At 38.8% G+C, this 21,216-nt stretch overlaps 1 protein-coding gene across 1 annotated transcript in view; it reads left to right on the top strand.

The window, feature by feature from the left end:
- The window catches only part of CHSY3 (chondroitin sulfate synthase 3), a 271,470-nt gene extending 260,639 nt beyond the window's left edge, over positions 1–10,831 (top strand). Inside the window, exon 3 of the mRNA XM_083151547.1 lies at positions 3,996–10,831. Within this exon, the coding sequence (XP_083007673.1) occupies positions 3,996–5,558 (1,563 nt within the window). The 3' untranslated portion in view covers positions 5,559–10,831. The remainder of the gene's footprint in view (positions 1–3,995) is intronic.
- The last annotated feature ends 10,385 nt before the right edge of the window (positions 10,832–21,216 follow it).

Here is a 21,216-nt window from a genome sequence, read left to right as displayed (position 1 = left end):
CATGTAGATAAAAAAAAAATTGTGTTCGGGACATAAAATAGTGTCAGAGGCATAACTGTGTGTAGCATAATATGTAATAGAAATTACGATGTGTGGCATACTGTAATGTGCAATGTGCATTATGGTTTGTGTGATAAAATGTGTAATGGGCATTACAGTTTGTGTGGCATAATGTGTAATAAGCATTATGGATTGTGTGGCATAATGTATAATGGACATTACAGTTCTTGTGGCATAATGTGTAAGGGGCAATACAGTTTGTGTGGCATAATTTCCAATGGGCATTATGGTTTGTGTGGCATTATATGCAATGGGCATTACGGTTTGTGTGAGAAATCAACTGATGTACTGTAAATGTAAAAAGACACACAATCAGCACAACATTGGCTCAACATTGCAGCTGTCTACTGTATGTCAGGCAGAGAATGTCCATAGCCATCGATGTTAGTGCATCTGCATCTGTATAAGCAGTCACTGACACCCACTTACTCCCAACTGTTAGCAATCCCAGTAACCTTACAGGTACTCCCATCAAATTGCATGGATCTCAGCACCTCCATGCAGTAAACTTAAGGACCCATGCACAGAGGGAAAACATCCATATGCCTATCACTGTGTCACCATTCAGTGTCACCATTCAGTCGTGGCTTAATATTTGCACTCCCACTTTGGCCCAGCTGCTGCCAAGTTCCCTGGCAAGTACTAATAAATACTGCGATGGGGCAAAGGGTTCCATTTATATAATTTCAAGGGCGTAACTACCAGAGGTGCAAGGGGTGCAGCTGCTATGGGCCCAGAGCAGAAGGGGGCCCTTCTTTACTGTCTAAGTAATATGTTTTACATACATTTATCATCATCAGTTGCTAAATAGGGGGCCCTTACAAACTTTTGCTATGGGGCGTACGAATATCTAGTTACTCCCCTGTATCATTTTATTCAGTTAAAGGAAATGTCTTTAACAAAGAGTGTTACTTTGTAAGTAGTTTGCGAAGTTGTTCGAATGAACATATAAAACTGTAAAAACAAGGACACTGAGTTTGGATGACATCATGAGAATTGTCTTTAACATATTTTGACCCTATATGTATTTTTATCTCATGAGATTAACGACCTTGAATTAAAGGTTTACACAAATTTGTTATTCTGACATCATGAATTGCGTTATTGGGCTATTTAAATCAGCTGCCATTGTCCTGTAATAACACGAACTTGTAAAGAACTTAATGGATATTCTGGCTCAGATTTCAGAGTAAATGGATATACGGCTAGCAGAATATAAACTCAGCAGCTGTACTCCCAGCAATCTGGTAGATGTGTTCTCTCTGTACGCTGCGCAGGAATATCATAATCCTGGTTAATGGAGATATTTGTGCCCGCTTTATGAAGCTTTGAACATACTATTTCCCAGAATGAGGTCTCCCCCATGAGAGGAAATGATACATATTCACTTATTCAGAACATCTGTCATTTTAAAGTATACATGCCTAAAATCCATTACTGTAAGACTAGTACATGTAGCTCAGGGATGCTACAATATTGTCAGTGGCACGGTCCTATCTTAGTTATAGAGTAGACAGCAAGTATGATTTATACAGGCACTGGATGTATGTGACTCACGCTTACACACGCAATCAAATCAATTAAGTAATGGAATGCAGGCTATGGGAATCCATAGGCAAGCTGAGGGCCACAAAAAAATAAATAGATTAAAAAGCCATATATCAGATGACTGTACTCTGAGGTTTTTCCCTCATATTTTATTATTAGTGTTCTTAGTTTTGATATTTTTTTTATTTTTATCTGTGAGCAAACAGACTACCAGCATTCAAGTATATTATGTAACCTTTCCGTTTATCTGTAAGTACATTGTGGAACCTTGTACTGTACAGTTTGCAATTGTTTGCTCCCCAAAATGCCAAACTATAATATTTCATTTAAAGTACACACACATAAGAAGCCTGGAAACCTGAAAGAAGAATATGAAAATCCATGAAACCTTTTTCAATGTCATCTTACATTTATCGTTACTTATGTAATATCTGGGCTCCCGTTTTTTTTATGAGACCGTGTCCCCCAGCGGGGCTCGCTGCGCTCGCCACGCTTCGGGCACGGTAGCTCGCTGTGCTCGCCACACTATATAAAATCAACTCCATGCGTAGTTGGATAGTAGGGGTATGAAAAAATGGGGTGCATTTAACATGGGAGCCCAGATAATACATAAGTACCCATTTATTATTTCTATGACTATAATGAACAATTCCTGGTTTAACTCTAAATTCTCTTTGTAAAGGGGCATACACATTTAGAGATGTGTGCTAAGCAATTTTGCTAAGCTATTTAGGGTAGGCTATTTCCCTGTGTCCAGATCTCCCATGGAGAGCGCATACACATGCGGAGATTTGTGCTAAGCAATGTTGCTTATGCAAGAAAAAAAGGCCGGGTAGTGGTTCAGAATGAAAGATTGCAATCAGTATCTCTCCTTTTGCACACACAGAGAGATTTGCAGTCACTTGCATACACACAGAGAGATATGTGCTTACTGTCTAAGCAATTTAGACAGATTGCTTAGAAAACAGCACAAAATCGCTGTGTGTATGCCCCTTAAGGCACTGGGCAAAAATAAGTTTACAACATTTTCAGAAAGTGTTATTTTCCTTAAGGGGCATACACACGTAGATATCTGTGCTAAGCAATTTTGCTAAGCAATTTTACTAAGCAATTTTGCTGGTGTCAAGATCTCCCATGGAGAGCACATACACACGCAGAGATTTGTGCTAAGCAATTTTGCTAAGCAAGTTTTCTAAGCAAATTTACTTAAGCAAAAAAAGGCCGGTTAGTTGTTCAGAATGAGAGATTGCGATCAGTATCTCTCTTTCTGTACACACAGAGAGATTTGCAGTCATTTGCTAAGCAATCTGACTAGATTTTGACTGCATGCACTGACTTACTTAGCAAGAGATCTTTAACCTCACGGAGCATACACACGGAGAGATCTGTGCTTACTTTCTAAGCAATCTAGTCAGATTGCTTAGAAAATAGCACAAATTTGCTCCGTGTGTACACCCCTTAAGGTTTATAAAAAGAACATATGGCTGGCTGGGTGCTTTGGAAAAAAAGTCACTGAAGGCTCTGCCAGATACTGTTATAACCAGGGTAGGGAATGGGTGGGGGTGGTACTAATTATCTGGACCATGTATTGTTTGGCATGTATAGCATTTGCCACTCACTTTTTTCTAAGGGGACATGGCCTTGTTTCCCATACACACTGAGCGTTTTTCGCCCCTTTTAGAGATTTTCCCCAGGGTGGACGACTTTCCATAGCAGGATGCTATGGAAAGCCGTCCACTCCGCTGCTCATCTGCTGGTGGGCGGCCAGGCTCATCACTGCCCCATACACGCTGGACGGCTTTCGAGCTGAAAGCAACTCAGAGGAGTAAACTGAGCTGCTTTCAGCTCAGTCACCCAGTGTGCATGAGCCTTAAAAATCCAGCAGCTAGTATTTACCCTTCACAGAAACAAAATAACTCACCGAAATCCAGCTCTCTTTGCACATGTTACATTTGCCCCACCTACAGTGCACATGGTTTTGCCCATTTTGAGAACAAATTTGCCCTGTGGTCAGATCTTAATTAGACCCATATTGCAATTTGCATAATCCATAGCAGCCAATAACATTCTGTCATTTTTTTGTGTTTACAAAAGGAATGTTTAGTTGCTATGGACTACAGCGCATAACATTACTTTATTAAAAACATTGAACTGCATTGTCAGTCTCCCACTGCACCGAACTAGACTGTTACTGTGTTTAGTAAATAACATTGACAATAGTTGTCTGTATAAAATAATTTTAGTATGTTAGCCTGCGGATACAGTACATCATTTATATTATTTAGATACGTTTTTTACTTTGTTCTTCTTTGAGTCTGAATAACATTGGAAACATTAACTTGTTTCGATATATCAATATTTACAGGCTATCTTTGTTTTCTTTCTAGATGCAGCAACTGTTCCATGAAAATTATGAACACAACAGAAAAGGATATATACAAGATTTACACAACAGCAAAATCCATACAGCTATAACACTACACCCTAATAAAAGACCAGCATACCAGTACAGGCTGCATAATTATATACTGAGCCGGAAAATCTCTGAATTACGCTTTCACACCATCCAGCTTCACAGAGAAAGCGTCTTGATGAGCAAGCTTAGTAACACAGAGATAAGCAAACTAGACCAGCAGCTTGGTATGATGCCATCTTTCAACAGATTTCAGCCCCGGGAAAGAAATGAAGTAATCGAATGGGAGTTTCTCACAGGCAAACATATTTATTCAATGTCTGCGAATGCTCCTCCATGCCAGAGTCTGAATAACCTTCTCAGGGTGTCTTTAGATGACACAGTGATGCAAGTAATGGAAATGATCAATGAGAACGCCAAATCCAGAGGACGGTTAATTGATTTTAAAGAAATTCAGTATGGGTACCGCAGGATCCATCCGTTGTATGGAGTAGAATATGTACTAGATTTGCTTCTTCTATACAAAAGGCATAAAGGTAGAAAACTCACTGTCCCGGTAAGACGCCATGCATACCTGCAACAATCCTTTAGTAAACCATTTTTCAAAGAAGAAGAAGAGCTGGATGTGCAGAGCTTTCTGCAGAGCATTAATAGCGATACCCAATCATTTTCTTTTTTCTCCAATTCATTGAAAATGTTTTCTGCGCTTCACATAACTAAGGAAATGAAAGAAAACAGTGAAAAGAAAATACATTTCCTTGTTCCCCTTACTGGACGATACGACATCTTCATGAGGTTCATGGACAACTATGAGAAGACCTGCCTGATTCCCAAGCAGAATGTGAAGCTGGTCATTATACTGTTTGACCATGAAACAACCCCTGACTCCAATAAGCATATGGAACTCATGGAAGCATACCAAAATAAGTATCCCCAAGCAGACATGTCCATAATGAAAATGTCGGGACAATTTTCTCGAGGTTTAAGTCTTGATAAGGGATCTGCTCAGTTTGACAATGACACTCTACTACTTTTTTGTGATGTAGACTTGATTTTCACAGCAGACTTTCTACAAAGATGCCGGGATAACACAATTCAGGGACAACAAGTGTATTACCCAATTGTATTTAGTCAGTATGATCCAAAAGTTATATATGGCGGAAGTCCTCCTGCAGACAGCAACTTTGTCTTTACCAAAAAAACAGGCTTTTGGAGAGACTATGGATTTGGGATTACATGCATTTATAAAAGTGATCTCTTGAAAATTGGTGGGTTTGATACATCAATTCAAGGTTGGGGGCTAGAAGATGTGGACCTCTTCACGAAAGTTATATCTTCTGGTCTCAAAGCTTTTCGAAGTCAAGAAACGGGGGTAGTTCATGTTTTTCATACTGTCCAATGTGACCCTAATTTAAATCCTAAACAGTACAAAATGTGCTTGGGCTCCAAAGCAAGTACATTTGCATCTGCTGCTCAATTAGCAGAGATATGGTTAGAGAAACATTTAGGTGTTGGATACAACCGAACTCACTCCTGACATGTAAACTCATTGTTACTTCAAGGGGAGTTTACCTCATATGCTCATTTTGTCATTGTTGTCGACAAACTCCTCTATGTCTTCCAAAGGATATTTGCTGTTCACACAGACAAAAACAAATCAACTCTACTGATTACCGGTATTTTAATTTCCTACTGAAGAGGGTATTACCCATTTTTTTTTGTTTGGAAATGAGTACGATTTGCTGATGAGTTACATGGTCTTAAGGAGCACATTTATTAATGACGGATCATCCAACCCAAAAGTTGATTCTTAATGGGGATTAGGATGCAATATCATCTTTATTGTATTTGTTAATGTGATCCAAATATTTGCTGGCAAAGGAAACACAAAAGTGCATTATACTTCCCTTTGGGAAGAGACTTGAGTTTTATAATTTATAAAAAAGACTTAAGTATATACAGTAAATACTACTTTTGTTCTTCTTTAGAATTTTGAAAGTACAAAGATAACTATGATGATTGTATCTTTATTTTTTAAAACTATGTTGAAAAGGATCTTTTCATGAACAGCTGGTACTGGCTACCAAAGTCCAAAATGTCTTACTATGCGTCTATTTCCGAATGTTTTTGCGCCTAATGTAAATTGACTCTATTCTCCAGGGAATATAGTACTGAACATTCTTGAAACTGTTTTCTATCATTAGCTGACAAGAAGATGAATTAAATGAACATTATTATTTATAAGAAAGTACAATGAAACATATCTTTTTAAAGAAATATGCAAAATGTGCTTATTTTATAGTGACTCAGACCACAAATGTGTTCCCATTAATATGCCCTTGTGTTGTAGGAAATAATGTGTTAAATGAATTGATATTTAAAGGTGCAGTGCTTACAATGTTCGTACAACTATTTTTTCCAAAATTACCCTTAATATCCAATCCAATATGTATTAATCACACATTTTCAAGATATAACATAACTATATCCCTTTTTTTTTTAATCAAGTATTTTTATTGAATATTTTTAACTTTATCCCCTGTTATTCATTAGAGTAGCAGTATATATCCCCTAAAACTACACCGGAGCATTTTTTTATTGAAAAATCATTGGAACTGTCTAATCTTTCTCTAGACTGAATGTACCAAAATTTAATCTTCATATTTAGGTGCTTTATAACACTTCCCTCAGGACAAAATGCAAATCTTGTCAACAACTTAATGAATTGTGCATTAAGCCCAGACTCAGTGCTGAACCCATTGAGCTACTTTACAGTACATAGTGTGTAGCACTTGTTCCAACTGGACAATCAATAACTTACACTGCTACATACATTAGCCATGTTAAATTATTCATAACTCAGCATTAATCTCAAGGTTTTCTCTATGGGCTTAAAGGACAAGAGAGCCAAAAAAAATCCTATTACATTTTGAAACATTTGTGCTGCTATTTATAAGACTGCCAAAAAATTGAGGGTTCTGGCTAATGTATCATATACAATACATGGCCATAAGTAGTTTGTTAAGGATGCAAATTGGATTTAGAAAGTTCCATGGTTTTTCACCCTAAAACTTAATTATTGGAAAATCAAGTGTGACCTTCCAAAGATGGCATGAAAAGCAGTTACTGGTAAAAAAAAATAAGTCACAATTCACAAGGTTACTAACTTATGCTGGCCACACATCACACCAACTTCCTTCCAACCATCCTACTAGTTGGTTGGTTGGACTGAAAATCTGGTACTGTATCGGGTTAAATGCCAATGAGCTATTTGCTCGCAAACTCAGTAGAATGGGGAAAAACATTCAGTGAAATTGTTTAAATCAAATAGGTCCAACTACAGTACTTTGTCTGAGTGACAGTTGTTGTCCATTTTCCGATTTGGGAAACAAATTACTTAATTACAAATTACATTTGCTCCTATCCAGTACCAGGTTTTTATTTCATTCAACCAACTAGTTGGATGGTTGGAGGAAAGTTGGTCTGAAGTGTGGCCAGCATTACTCAACACTACTTCTTTCCTTTACCTTATTTCCCTTACCTCAATACAGCCACATCTGTATCTAACCAGTTCTCACTTCACCCTCAAAATCAGCTGCTGAGTATATACAACAATTCCAGGGATGAGGAGAAGCTGGATGTGTTCATCAGTGCAGGTGGGGATATTCTATCTGGCCTTATTTATATTTTATGAATTTTGTTGAGTTTAATGAAGCCTAGCTTCTTATGGTTCAAAATATATATTATTAATGGTGAATAAAAAAACATAATTTTAGATAGGGAGATGTACCAAACTGAATTTCATGGGAAAGCAGGCATTCTTTATGGTTATCAGTGATAATAAGAATTGGCTACATTCAATATGCATATATTGTAGGCAATCTGGCCACAGTATTATGCTGGGTACACACTAGGGCTCAATTCCCCCAATTTTGATGCATTTTCGACCATTGTATGTAAAAAAAGCAGAATTGGGCATGTTTTCAATGCAATTCTGATCCAATGTGTGTCCCTGTCGGTTGTTTGGTCGCCTTGAAGATTTTACCTGCTGCACTAAAGATTTGTCATCTACATTGGTTTGGGTACAGATCGTGAGTAGATCGTTTGCAGATCCTGTGCAGATCGTGTTCGCCAACAGATTGTGCAACCATCGTACGATTTCAAGGAAATCATTGCACGATCATGGTCATTCTGGTGTGTACCCTACATTAAAGTTATGGGTCTACATCTTTCAGAAACACCCACTGTATAGTCTGCAATGGTTATGGTGTATTCTGAAAAACTATCAAGCTCATTTAATGGTAGCTTGATTTGGCTTGCTAACACCATTATTAAAGTAATATCTTATGAAATAATAGAGATAATGACTCTACACACTTATTGAGTCAGAGTAGAAGGGAAAGAGGTAAAGTATGTTGTTATAAACTTAAAATATACAGTGGCAATTAAGTAATGTAAAAAAACAAAGTACAATTCGCAACTGCAGCATCAAGTCCTAACAGAAGAGTCCCTTGAAAAGAATCATATAAGGAGATTTGGGGGTGGAGCAACGTGACAATGATGAATTTAAGTACACCAGAAAACTGTAGAATGATTGTTATTATTTAATTTATATTAACAACATACTGTAAGTGAATAGTAAATACCTATAAAAAAAAACATTGCATGTGATGAAGCTTGTATATCCAGTGAAACACATTCATTTCTACTACCAGCACCACTAATATCCTGAAACTTTCCTGACCATGCATCGAGAATTTTCACCTACATAGCTGCCGACACTTCATGACCATCTGCACCTGTGGACTACAATGTACCTTAACCTGCAATCATCATCAGCACCTGGGTCTACCATCTAAACTCCTCTGCTAATCCTGAACTCAACTGCACAAACTGCACGCACAGGCACTCAACATTCTGGAGTCATTCACTGGATCCACTGTTAATATTGTACATATAGGACTTCTACATTTGCAATTTCAGCTGTTAGATGCTCTAAAATATCTATACCCAATGAACTTAATAGGATCTATAGACAACTATCCAGGTGGCTCTGCTCCATTACAGGTTCTATATATAAGTTACATGTGCTTTTATATACTGTATATGTGTTTATTATAACTACATTATGTTTTTTTTATAATAGTTATATTATTCCCAATATTTAAAGTTGTTTTTGTGCCTGTGCACTGCACTCAGTTGTTCGGTGCTAGCTGCTTCACTTTCCAGACAACCAATCTGGATTGGGTTGCTGAACTTAGGGTTGGATTAGTGCAGTGCTCTGCTCCTTGGTGTGTGTGTTATGGGATAAATGACAGGCAGGGTTTGAAATACGCAATCAATTTTACTTGAAAAAGGGTGCAAACACACTTTACATGGGTAGGGGTACAGTGGGAAAACTATTGCGTGTAATGACAGATTAACAGTAATTGATACAACAAAACAAATTAGTATATAGGCTAAGTAATCATTGCAAGCTTTAGACATTGCGGTCGTTGGGATCAGTGCACCCCACTGTCTACAGCTTGTTTTCCCACTGTACCGCTACCCATGAAAAGTGTGTTTGCACCCTTTTTTTCACGTAAAATTTATTGAGTATTTCAAACCCTGCCTGTCATTTATCCCATAACACACACACCAAGAAGCAGAGCGCTGCACTAATCCAACCCTATATTATTCCCAATGTTGCTAGTGTACCTTATTAAAAATAACACAATTTTACATTTTTCTGGTGTACCTCTATCCATCGGTCTCCCTACCTCTATTTTTCTTATGGTATAGTATATGGTGATATATTTAGGTGTATCCATCGCCCTGGAAGTATATTGAAGAATTTTGTGACTTTCTCTTATGATTGGCCCCGTTCACATGAATAACCTTTAGTTATTTTCACTCTACATATTTAAACGAATCTGGACTTATATATGTAAATATGTACTAAATAAAAAGTAAAAGTGACTAGGAACAAAAATGTTGCGGGTGGAAGAAAATGATTGTTCTACTTCTCGCTATATATATATATATATGCTGTCATAAAATGTACTGTATGTTAAATGTACTGTATGACTTTTTATGCATTTTCATATGGATTCACTATTCCAAAGTTAATAATCAATGCATAACTAAAACAGCTAGAACCTAACAACCAGCAGAAACTGCGATAAAAACTAGTGGGAAAATATTTGAAAAGTATATGAGAATAACCGTTATCTGTTTCAGCGAACACGTGTGTGACCAAAGTTAGCAGATAAATATTATTATACAGATGACATGAAGAATGCAAGTGTTGCTCTTTATGGATCTGTTACTGTACAAATATTTGCACATGAATGCCTAGCAGTAGTCCTCTGGCAGGTGGACATTAACATCTGGCTTGTTAAAGATGATGACAGCGGTACTCAGTCAACTGGAGGAACTGCTGGATATCCCTGTATTACCAAAACAAGTACGGTAGCTGCTACTTTAAGAATCTGTGAAATCATTGCATCTGGTTGCAGAAATTATTCAAATTCTTATAAAACTCCAGTGAGAAATTCTAATTATTATAAAATACTAGGCAGAAATTGTTATGTCTTTCCCATGTTATCTAAAAATAATTTGATAAATTAACAGTGATCATGTTAAATACAGTGGCTGTAAAAGATTGCAGAGGAAAGAACAAATCTAATGTTATTGTTGTGTAAAAAAATAGGTGTGTGTGTATATATATATATATTTATATATATACACACATACATATACATATATATATATATATATATATATATATATATGCGTGCAAGAAGAAATTAGGCAGAGGCACTCAGAGGGAACTTTTTGTAAAGCGTGTATTCAGCAGTCAATACATCAAGTACCAAAGTTTTGGGGCAACAACAGCCCTTTGTGAAGGTGCATAGTGGAAAGGAGGTTCTTTCCACTCTGCACCTTGACAAAGGGGTGTTGTTGGCCTGAAACGTTGGTACTTGATATATTGACTGCTGAATACACGCTTTACAAAAAGTTCCCTCTGAGTGCTGCTGCCTGATTTCTTCTTGCACATATCCATTGTAACCAGAAGGCACTGAGGATATATATATATAGATAAATAGATCAATCAACTGTAGAAATCTTTGTATGTTAGCCAATACATATTTTACAGGATGAATCAAATTTAGTCACAGACTGCTAATTTCAACAATATTTGTTATGTATATTAATTACCGGACACATGATATAAAAATATTCACAATGATCACTGTATAGTAATGCATTTGTAAAAACAAAATAGACCCCTCCTAGTATTTGAAATAGTGTCTGAGTATAAGAATGTGATTAACAACAATGAATATTACAATTGTGGATTCATCTTCCCAGCAGCTCTAGATTTAACTTTTTTAAATTGTTTGTTTTTCTTTTACGTATGTGCATACATGTTATTGGTTGCATTGTCCATTTCAGACTCCTCATGCTTGTCTCTGTAGAGCCATTTTTTATTATGTATTATTTAAGGTAATATTGGTTACTTGCTGGTCTGGTAACTTATGCAAAAATATTATTTTTTTTTCTGTTAATTTTATAAAATATTGCATTTCTTTAACATCATTGCACTTTTTTGTGTTTGTAGCATATTTATTTAGCACAATAAAATGTCTGTATATTCCCAAGTTTCAACTCATGCCATGGATGGTTTATAACAAAGAGTTAGAAAGCTGAGTTCTACAACAATATTTGGTCATTAACATAATAAGTATTACAACAACACTACCAGGAGGGAAATATACATATTTGGTAACATGTGGAATGCAATGCAATTGGTTATGGTCATCATCATGAATTTCTGGTTTTAGTTAGCAAATATCCTTTTAAAAACAGTATACACTAACGTCGCATTCTCAAAATACGCAACAAAACAATAAACATTAGCAGTAATAAAAAAAACTTGTGTCGACTCAAACAGTTAACACCTACGTTTTTATAAAAATTCCATATTCCTAGACTGTGAAACAAAAATGGCTCCATCCTTTATGTGTACAATATTCTCTTTTACTAGAAGTGTTCAATGAAGAACAATAAGAGAAAACATATCTTCACAACTGCTATTTTGGGACTAAGAAAAAGTATAGGTTGGTGCGAAATTATAGTTATTACTCAGTATAAATTTTTCATACTGTATGTCTTTGATTCTCAGCTTACTGTGTTTATACCGATACTGCTTTGTAGACAATTGTCATTACTAAAATTTATAAACAAAGGGAGCTTGTTTCACTGTTCTAAAAAACAGATCCTACTATTAACTTAAAAGAACGATTACATTGATAATAAATAAGTGCTTAAGAATACAAGCCCAATACATGCTAATTGCGGGGATCTGTGTATATGAGGGATATACTTACAGCAAACAATGAAGACTGGACACTGCACAGAATTTTAGATTTTCTGCTGCTGCTGTCGTTGACTCTTTATTCATTGCCAAGCAAAATGGCACATTCATGAATGCAGATGGCGGAGTGTAAGAACACACAAAATACTATGACGTTTGGGTAGTCTGTAGGTGTAACAAATAATGTGGCAGATGTGTTAGTCTGTTAATTACATGACTTAAAGTGGGTAGAATGATGAAATGGAGATGTTCCCTGTGCGAGGGCTTGCCGATCTGTTTCCGAAACATTTATTTTCTGCTTGTTCTAGAAATAAGCTGGATTAGGAGTGGTGCAGATAGAATACATTTACAATTACGTTAAAAAAAACATGGATTTCATGCGATAGTTCCCCAATGTGTTTAGCTGTGCTGAATCTGTAATCTGTGAAAATGGGCTCACATAAAAAGCTGTAATTAATAGTTTACTACAGACATTTGAAACTTCACTGAAAATGTTCTCAGTCCTATCAACAAAAGACATCCTACTACTGCCAAGACCAGTGGTTCCCAATTTGGTGCTATGGACTCTGTAGAACCTCAGGACTTGTAGGGGAGCCCAGCAACAATTCAAAGGATGTACAGTATGTTAATGTAGGCAAAACTGTTTGTGCCATTCCATCATCAAATATATGGACAAACAGAAGTGATCCTGTCCTCACCACATAGCTGAACCTAAGGATGACATATGAACACAATTTTTTTCTGAATTTTTCAAAAACTTAAGGTCTAGAGGTACCAGAAAAAGAATTTGGATAATGTAGGGTGCCGTAATTCAAAAAGTTTGTGAACCACTGCTGTCTCAGAGGAAGCATAGACAGCAAGTTGTTTGCAGATGGAGAAGGGCTATTCACCTGCTGAACGATGAAAGTTCCACCACCAAATAGCACAATATCCACCACTTCAAGCTCATATAAATAATTAATTTCAAAATGAAATTTCCCTTTTTTACTATTACCTGTGTAAACATTTGTAATAATACATTTTAAATAATTGCTAAACACTGAGAACAAGCTTGCTGGAAATTGTGGTGGTTGAAGCATCAACTACAAAGAACAAGCCAAAATCAAACCTTATTGCAATCTGAAATCTATCCTCCAAATCTAACTCTCTCTGCACCTGTTACAATTGCCCCACCTGCATTGCAACATGGTTTTGTCCATTAGAGAAAAAAATGTGCTTTGTGCCCATAAGTTTTTTTTAAAGTTGATTTTTACATGATATTAGCACACAAGGTACTTGTTTCCTATCTGGGCGCCCACGATCATAATCGCGGTCATCGGGGGTAAAAATCGCGGTCATTGCGGTAATCGCGGGCATCGCGGGTAAATTGGGATGGCCGCGATGACCGCGATGACCGCGATTTTCCCATAGGGAACAATGTTAAAAATCCTGATTGACCGCGATTTTACTGTTAAATGCCTCAATGGACCCGATTTGGGGCCAAATAGGCCAAATTAACCCTTAAATGTCCCCCCCAATTTTTGACGCCACCCCACGATCGACGCCAACCCGAAGCGTGGCGAGCGCAGCGAGCCCGCGAGGGGCGGCGGTACGCGTCCTCCGACCTTTTCATGCCCTACTATCCACTAGGGCGTGGTGTGAGAATATAATAGTGTGGCGAGCGCAGCGAGCCACCGAGCCCGAAGCGTGGCGAGCGGACGCGGATACCTTCACAGTTATCCGCGTCCCCTCCGGGGGCTCGCTGCGCTCGCCACGCTTCGGGCACGGTGGCTCGCTGCGCTCGCCACACTATTATATTCTCACACCACGCCCTAGTGGATAGTAGGGCATGAAAAGGTCGGAGGACGCGTACCGCCGCCCCTCGCGGGCTCGCTGCGCTCGCCACGCTTCGGGTTGGCGTCGATCGTGGGGTGGCGTCAAAAATTGGGGGGGACATTTAAGGGTTAATTGGGGGTATTTGGGCTCTGTGGCCCATTTAACATTGATTCCTATGGGCAAATCGGGTCCATTGAGGCATTTAACAGTAAAATCGTGGCCATCGGGCCTTTTAACATTGATTCCTATGGGAAATCGGGAGCATCGCGTCGCGGGCATCGCGGGTACATTTATGGCCGGCCGCGACGCGACCGACACGATTTCCATGTTTAACATTGGTTTCAATGGGAAATCGCGGGCATCGCGTCGGTCGCGTCGCGGCCAGACATAAATGTACCCGCGATGCCCGCGACGGGCGCCCAGATAGGAAACAAGTACCGCACACAATAATAATAACTGAAATAACAAGGGTCACAATGTTATCCACATCTACCTGGTCCTATTAAATATACCAACTTTTGAGATAAAATCTATATACTGTATAGCTGTCTCCTTCACCCTGGCAAATAAGGTAAACCATTATCATTAGCATCGTTCATCAGTCTTTGTTTTCACAATATTCTGACCTAGAACATTGACCTAAATAAGCAAACCAATTGCCAATATTTACCTTATATGAATAGTATTAGTGTAAAATGCAAAATGAGTTAAATAAAACATTGAGCTGGAGAAAAGCAAACATTTAGCTGAAGCAGTGAGAGATTTATGAGACGAGTTCTCTCAGGATGTCAGCAAAAGTAGACAAGAGTCATAATGAAAATAAGGCAGTTATGAAGTCATTCCCCTGCAAGGTCAGAACACACAGTGTAGATGTAGTCTTCAATTACGTGATCATTTCCATTATTGTAATATGAATGACTTTTACAATATGATCTTATCAGTGTCATAAGAAATAGGTGAGTTAATAAAAACATTGGTTCCACATAAAAGTTAAACTATTGTAAACCTTCTGCTGCCTACTGTACTATAAGATATTTTTTAATGATATACACGAAAACGATATCGTTAATGATATTGTTTAGTGTGTACCCACTATATCGTTAATTATGCACCCTCCCGTCGGTCGTTAAAGGGCCTCCTGTTGTCTGAACATGCAGTAACATCTGACTATATAGTCAGCAGCTTTGTGTTTGGTGGAGGGGGGCTGGTGATGTCATTGAACAATATTGTTAACTACTGTATATCAATGCTATGATTTGCCCTTGCCCAGTGGTCTTTTAGCCTTCTGATGCTAAGACTTCACCTTTAGCAGCTGCCTTTCCTAGGAGGATTAGGTCCACCCAGTACTCAGATGCCCCCAGGTTTTAGTAAAGACAAGCTGCTATTAAAGGCTGGGTAAGGCAAATAAGGATCACCAGGACAGGGGAACTCAAGGATAAGAATACAGAACCCCAAAACGGTACAACATATAAGTATCTACTAGCTACAGAGTATTAAGCATAAGCAAACAATAGTGAAACGGACAGGATTACACAGTATACAGTAAGTGTGACCTATAGAGATACCGGATTAGGGCATGAGCCCGCGCAGCACTGACTGGAACAGGAGCGACAGCTGGGAGACTTCGACATACAAAAGCTGGCTGGAGAATGGCACAGGATACTACCAGAAATCAGACCAGATGCAGGTTCAGGCACAAGCAAGAACTATAACTGGTGCCAGAGTAAGAGTCAACTGGGGCTTTATGGAACAACCACTCAATCACTGGAGCTGCAGACAATCAGCAAAGAGCAGGTTAGCAGCCTAATGACAGACATGGAGCACCTGTCATAAATCAGTCAGCCCTCTAAGCTGAGAGCCTTAGCCCTCAGCACCAATCAGCATCACATCTCCTGGGACCGGCTTCTCTGTAACCTAGCAATGGTCAGAAGTATGTTTCCCACTGCTGTCCAGAAGCTTCCCCTTCCGGTTGGACGCTGCAGACCACTGCTAGGCAACCGCCCAGGGTAGTCCCGGGATGTGCCGCACCATGGCAGGTAACAATCAGTGTTTATGCCCTATATTGTTCCTTTGGGAAGACACTGTGACAATCTAATGTTATCGCTCACGGATCATATCATATAGGCCTTTATTCAGATCTAATCGCAGTACAAATTTGTTTGGAGAATGGGCAAAACCATGTGCACTGCAGGTGGGGCAGATGTAACATGTGCAGAGAGAGTTAGATTTGTGTGAGTTGTTTTGTTTTTGTGCAGGGTAAATACTGGCTGCATTATTTTTACACTGCAATTTAGATTTCAGTTTTAACACACCCCACCCAAATTTTACTCTCTTTGCACATGTTACATCTGCCCCACCTGCAGTGCACATGGTTTTACCCATTTTCCAAACAAATTGTACTGCAATCAGATCTGAATAAGGGCCATAGTGTGTACCCAGCTTTAGTAGTGTATCTTTCAGTGTTCATCATTTTCTGCCTAGTGACTATGTGGGTATGTTTTAAACTCTGAGAGAGATAAAATTGGGGCAGATGTATTAATCCTGGAGAAGAGATAAAAGGGAGATAAAGTGAAAGGATATAAAGCACCAGCCAATGAACTGTGGGGTAGATTTATTAAGCTCTGTGAAGTGATAAACTATCTGGTTTTTATCACCGGCCAATCAGCTCCTACCTATCATTTTTCAAACCAAGCCTGTAACTTCACAGGTAGGAGCTGATTTGCCGGTGATAAAACCCATACAGTTTATTACTTCACCAAGTTTAATAAATCTACCCCTGTGTTTGAAAAGGACAGTTGATTGGCTGGTGCGTTATCTCCTTTTATCTTATCTCCACTTTATCTCCAGTTTATCTCTTCTCCAAGCTTAATACATCTGCCCCATTGTGATATTACCAAGTAGTCAGCTCTCAACTCATTTTTTCAAACACAGCCTGTAAGTTGTAATATATAAGCTGATTGTCTAGCTCACAAATAGACATATATACTCTGTTGGCATTGCAAAATTCAGTTCTAATCCAAGAATAGCTAGTGACTTGAAAATATGTGTCCATATAAAATATTAAATTATTCAGAATTGATCTTAAGAGGATAAGGGCTTCTGGATAAGTTATTTAGATGTGCTTTGCCATATACTGTATATTTGTTTAATGTATTTTGTATATTTTATTATCTGAAATTCTATGTAAAATATGTTTGATGTGTATACATTGGAATTATCTGCAATTAAGAATTCTCCTGTGAAAAAAAATCAAGATGTGTCTTGCAGAGTGTTTAAATACATAAAACCAGTAGAATCATTGAATACAACTAGTTCCATCTATCTGGAGCCCAAATGAGGCGTGGATCCACTTGTGTGCTCCACTTCCTGTATGTGGAACTTGTCTCTGAATGCAAAACAGCATTTACGTGACTGTGGAAATTTGTTTACCTACATCCAGGGGTGGCTCCAGAGGTGTAGCTGCTGAGCAGTTCAAAATTCAAATAGGTGAGGCACAGGAACTGCCACCAAATGCCATTCCAAATGGATACACTGGCAGTTGGTGTTTCCTTTATGATTTTTTGACTATGCTGCAGCCCTTCCCCTGGAGCCACCACTGCCAACATCTGTGACTATGAGAACATGACAAGATGCTACTGTGTTACATGTTCTAAAATAATTTCTGTGAAATAGAAGCACAGGTTACATAAACCTCTCTACTAAGTCAACATTTGATAAATATATTTGAACATATAGAAATGCATTAAGTGCTCCTCCGTAGTGACACTTTAAAGCAATCTCTGCTGTTGTTAGCAGGTATTTACCGGGACCGGAACGTAGACTTGGACACAGATGATTCTTCAGAAGAAACCGCCAAAATATATGACGGAGAAACTTGCAATTTGCTTTATTAATACTAAAAATCGGCATCGGGTACGGAATACAAACACCGCAGTTACATCATCTGTGTCCAAGTCTACGTTCCGGTCCCGGTAAATACCTGCTAACAACAGTGGAGATTGCTTTTAAGTGTCACTACGGAGGAGCAGGAGAGCGCTGGGCAGCAGTGGATAAGACGAGTTTCCGCCCCCGGCTGAGTGCGAGCAGACTACTCGCAGACGCAGTTGGAAGTGAGCTGGTCTCACGCTGCAGTCTGACTACCTCTACAGCAACCCACTGCCAGCCCGTGTCCCCCCGTGGCTCCCTGCAAACCAGGTTGGGTATGTCAACAGCCTATTTGGCTTATTTGTTCTTTTTTATATGTGATATGTATCCATGATTTGGATTTTTTATGTGATTTATTAATAAATTATTATTGGTATTTAAAATTAGACAGGTGTCATATGTGCACTCTCTTAAACATTATATTGTTTAAAATTGTATATCATTGTTTTGGTGGTACCTATAATTGGACTTTTGTGTCTAACGATCTCTAAGATGAGAAAAAGCAGTTGCTTCTGCACCAATCAAGGACTTCCACAATTCCGTTTGGTTAAATCAAAAAGCTGGAAGTGGTCATCGCTGATGTCAGAGACCCACACACCCACAAAACGCCACGTTTCCTTCCCTTACATACTGGCTTCCAGTCAATCAAAATGCAATTGCGTTAAATCTGAATGTGTACGCAGAATAATTTGTCCCATAGATCACTATTCACCATTTCAATAGTTTAACTTTACAATTTCAGATTATAGGCTAATGTATATTTTGGATGGGGATGGGGCAACCTAGCACTCCAATCTTTCCTATGTACTGTACCCTCTTTTAGAATGATCTACTACAGGGTACATTGGATTCCTCTGAATACTATCCTCTGAATACTATAGCTTGGTGTAAGTAATAGACCAGGGAAGAATACGTGTTGCACATACAGTAAGTAAGTATGGGTTTAATATAAATGGCACGTGAATTTCAAAATATTGAAAAGAAAATGTATCCACAGAAGCAATACTAAGCATGGCCCCCAAAAATGTATCTATATGCCAATAAGAATTCGGCTATTGAGTTAAACTTTATTTTGTAACGTTTGCAGGTACTGAGGGCACCAGTATACGATATGGATAATGTGCGGGAAACACTATTGTATTTGCTGCAAAGCTACACTATGGGCCTTATTCCAGTTCACTATTTCTGACAAAATCCTTCTTAGATGGACAAAACCATGTGCACTGCAGGGGGGCAGAAGTTACTTGTGCAGAGAGAATTAGATTTGGGTGAGTTATTTTATTTCTGTGCAGGCTAAATACTGGCTGCTTTATTTTTACACTGCAATATAGATCTCACTTTGAAGTAAAACCCCACCCAAATCTAATTCTCTCTGCACAAGTAACATCTGCCCCACCTGCAGTGCACATGGATTTGTCCATCTAAGAATGATTTTGTCAGAAAGAGTGAAATAGAATAACCCCCAAGAACACAACATCTCATATGAAATCTGGTATGCAGAAGCTTCAAGAGGGTTACATACACCATCCAGTAGTTCGCCCCTTTGCTACTGTAAAAACAAAAGGGCAAAGGTAAAATCACTATTGGCTGGTCGGTCAGATAAGTATGTTGTTGGAAGGAAGTAGCAAGTACAGTAGGCAGCCATATGCTGTTGTCTGCGAAAGAACATCCTCCCATTTCAATTTATTCTTAGGGCCTGATTCAGAGTTTATCGCTGTTGTGCGAATTCACAATTATCAAATGATGTGTGCCGATCATAGCGTGCATGCGCAAGCTGAATTAGCGACAGCAAATTGAATGACAGGAAGTCAGCGTTTGGGAGTGTTTTCTGCATGTTTTCTGGGTGTATCAGAAAAACACAGGCGTACCAAGGAGTTTTTAGGGTGGGTCTGTAATGTCAGCTCTGGCCCTGATCAGCCTGTATCTGATGCAGAGTTGTGGGAGGGTCAGACTCATAGGTGTGCGCAGCCCATTTTTTTAGGGGGTGCACCATTGTAGTGGCATGTCCATCACCACCTACTGGGCTTGACCATCACCACCTATTGGGCATAAATGCAAACTTATTCCACAAGGAAGACGCGCTGCAGAAATGTAAACTGTAATGCCCATTACACATAATGCCACACACTGTAATGCACATTACACAAAATGCCACATACAGTATTGCCCATTACACATCATGCCATGCACAGCATTGCCCATTACACATAATGCCACACACCATAATGCCCATTACACATTATGCCAGGGCTTGACAAATTTTTGTAAAATACAGACAATAGGGACGGGCATGCACCAAAAATGTACACCGTAATGCCTAGTACACATCACACAGCCATTGCATAGTATACCACATGCTCTAATGCCCATTAGACATTATACCACAAACCGCAATGCCCATTACACGTTGCACCTCACACTGTGATGCCTATTACACCACATATATAGGCCACATACCATAATGCCAATTACCCATTACGCCCCACACTGTAATTCCAATTACCTTTTACGCCACACACCGTAACGCCAATTACATATTACGCCCCACACCGAATTGATTATTACACATTTTCACACACGCTGGAATGTCCATTACACATTATTCCACACACCGCAATGCCCATTACACATTTTGCAACACACCAAAGTACCCATTACACATTATACCACACGTATATAGTTTATACATTATATATTATACCACACACCATACTGCTCATTATACATTATGCCACACAACATAATGGCCATTACATATTATGCCATAAAAGTGTGCTTACCTACATGCTCGTTGTCAGGAATTACATGTTCGATGCCAGAGGGTTACATGCTCCTAGACACAGGGAGTTGAGTGCTCATTGCCACAGGGAATACATGCTTGTTGCTGGTGGTAGTTACATGCTCATTGCCAGGAGGGATTACATGCTTGTTGTCCAGGGGGTTACATGCTCATTGCCCAGGGGATTACATGCTCATTGTCTGGGGGGGGGGATACATGCTCTTTGCCCACATATAAGGCCCCCCATAGTTCTACATACATATTGCTCCCCATGGTGCCACACGCATAATGCCCCCCATAGTGTTACATGCATAATGA

Source organism: Crinia signifera, chromosome 1 (genome assembly GCF_055691185.1).
Source record: "Crinia signifera chromosome 1, ASM5569118v1, whole genome shotgun sequence".
NCBI lineage: Eukaryota > Metazoa > Chordata > Amphibia > Anura > Myobatrachidae > Crinia > Crinia signifera.
Note: the sequence above shows the minus strand (reverse complement) of the source record. Positions and strands in the feature narration are given on the sequence as shown.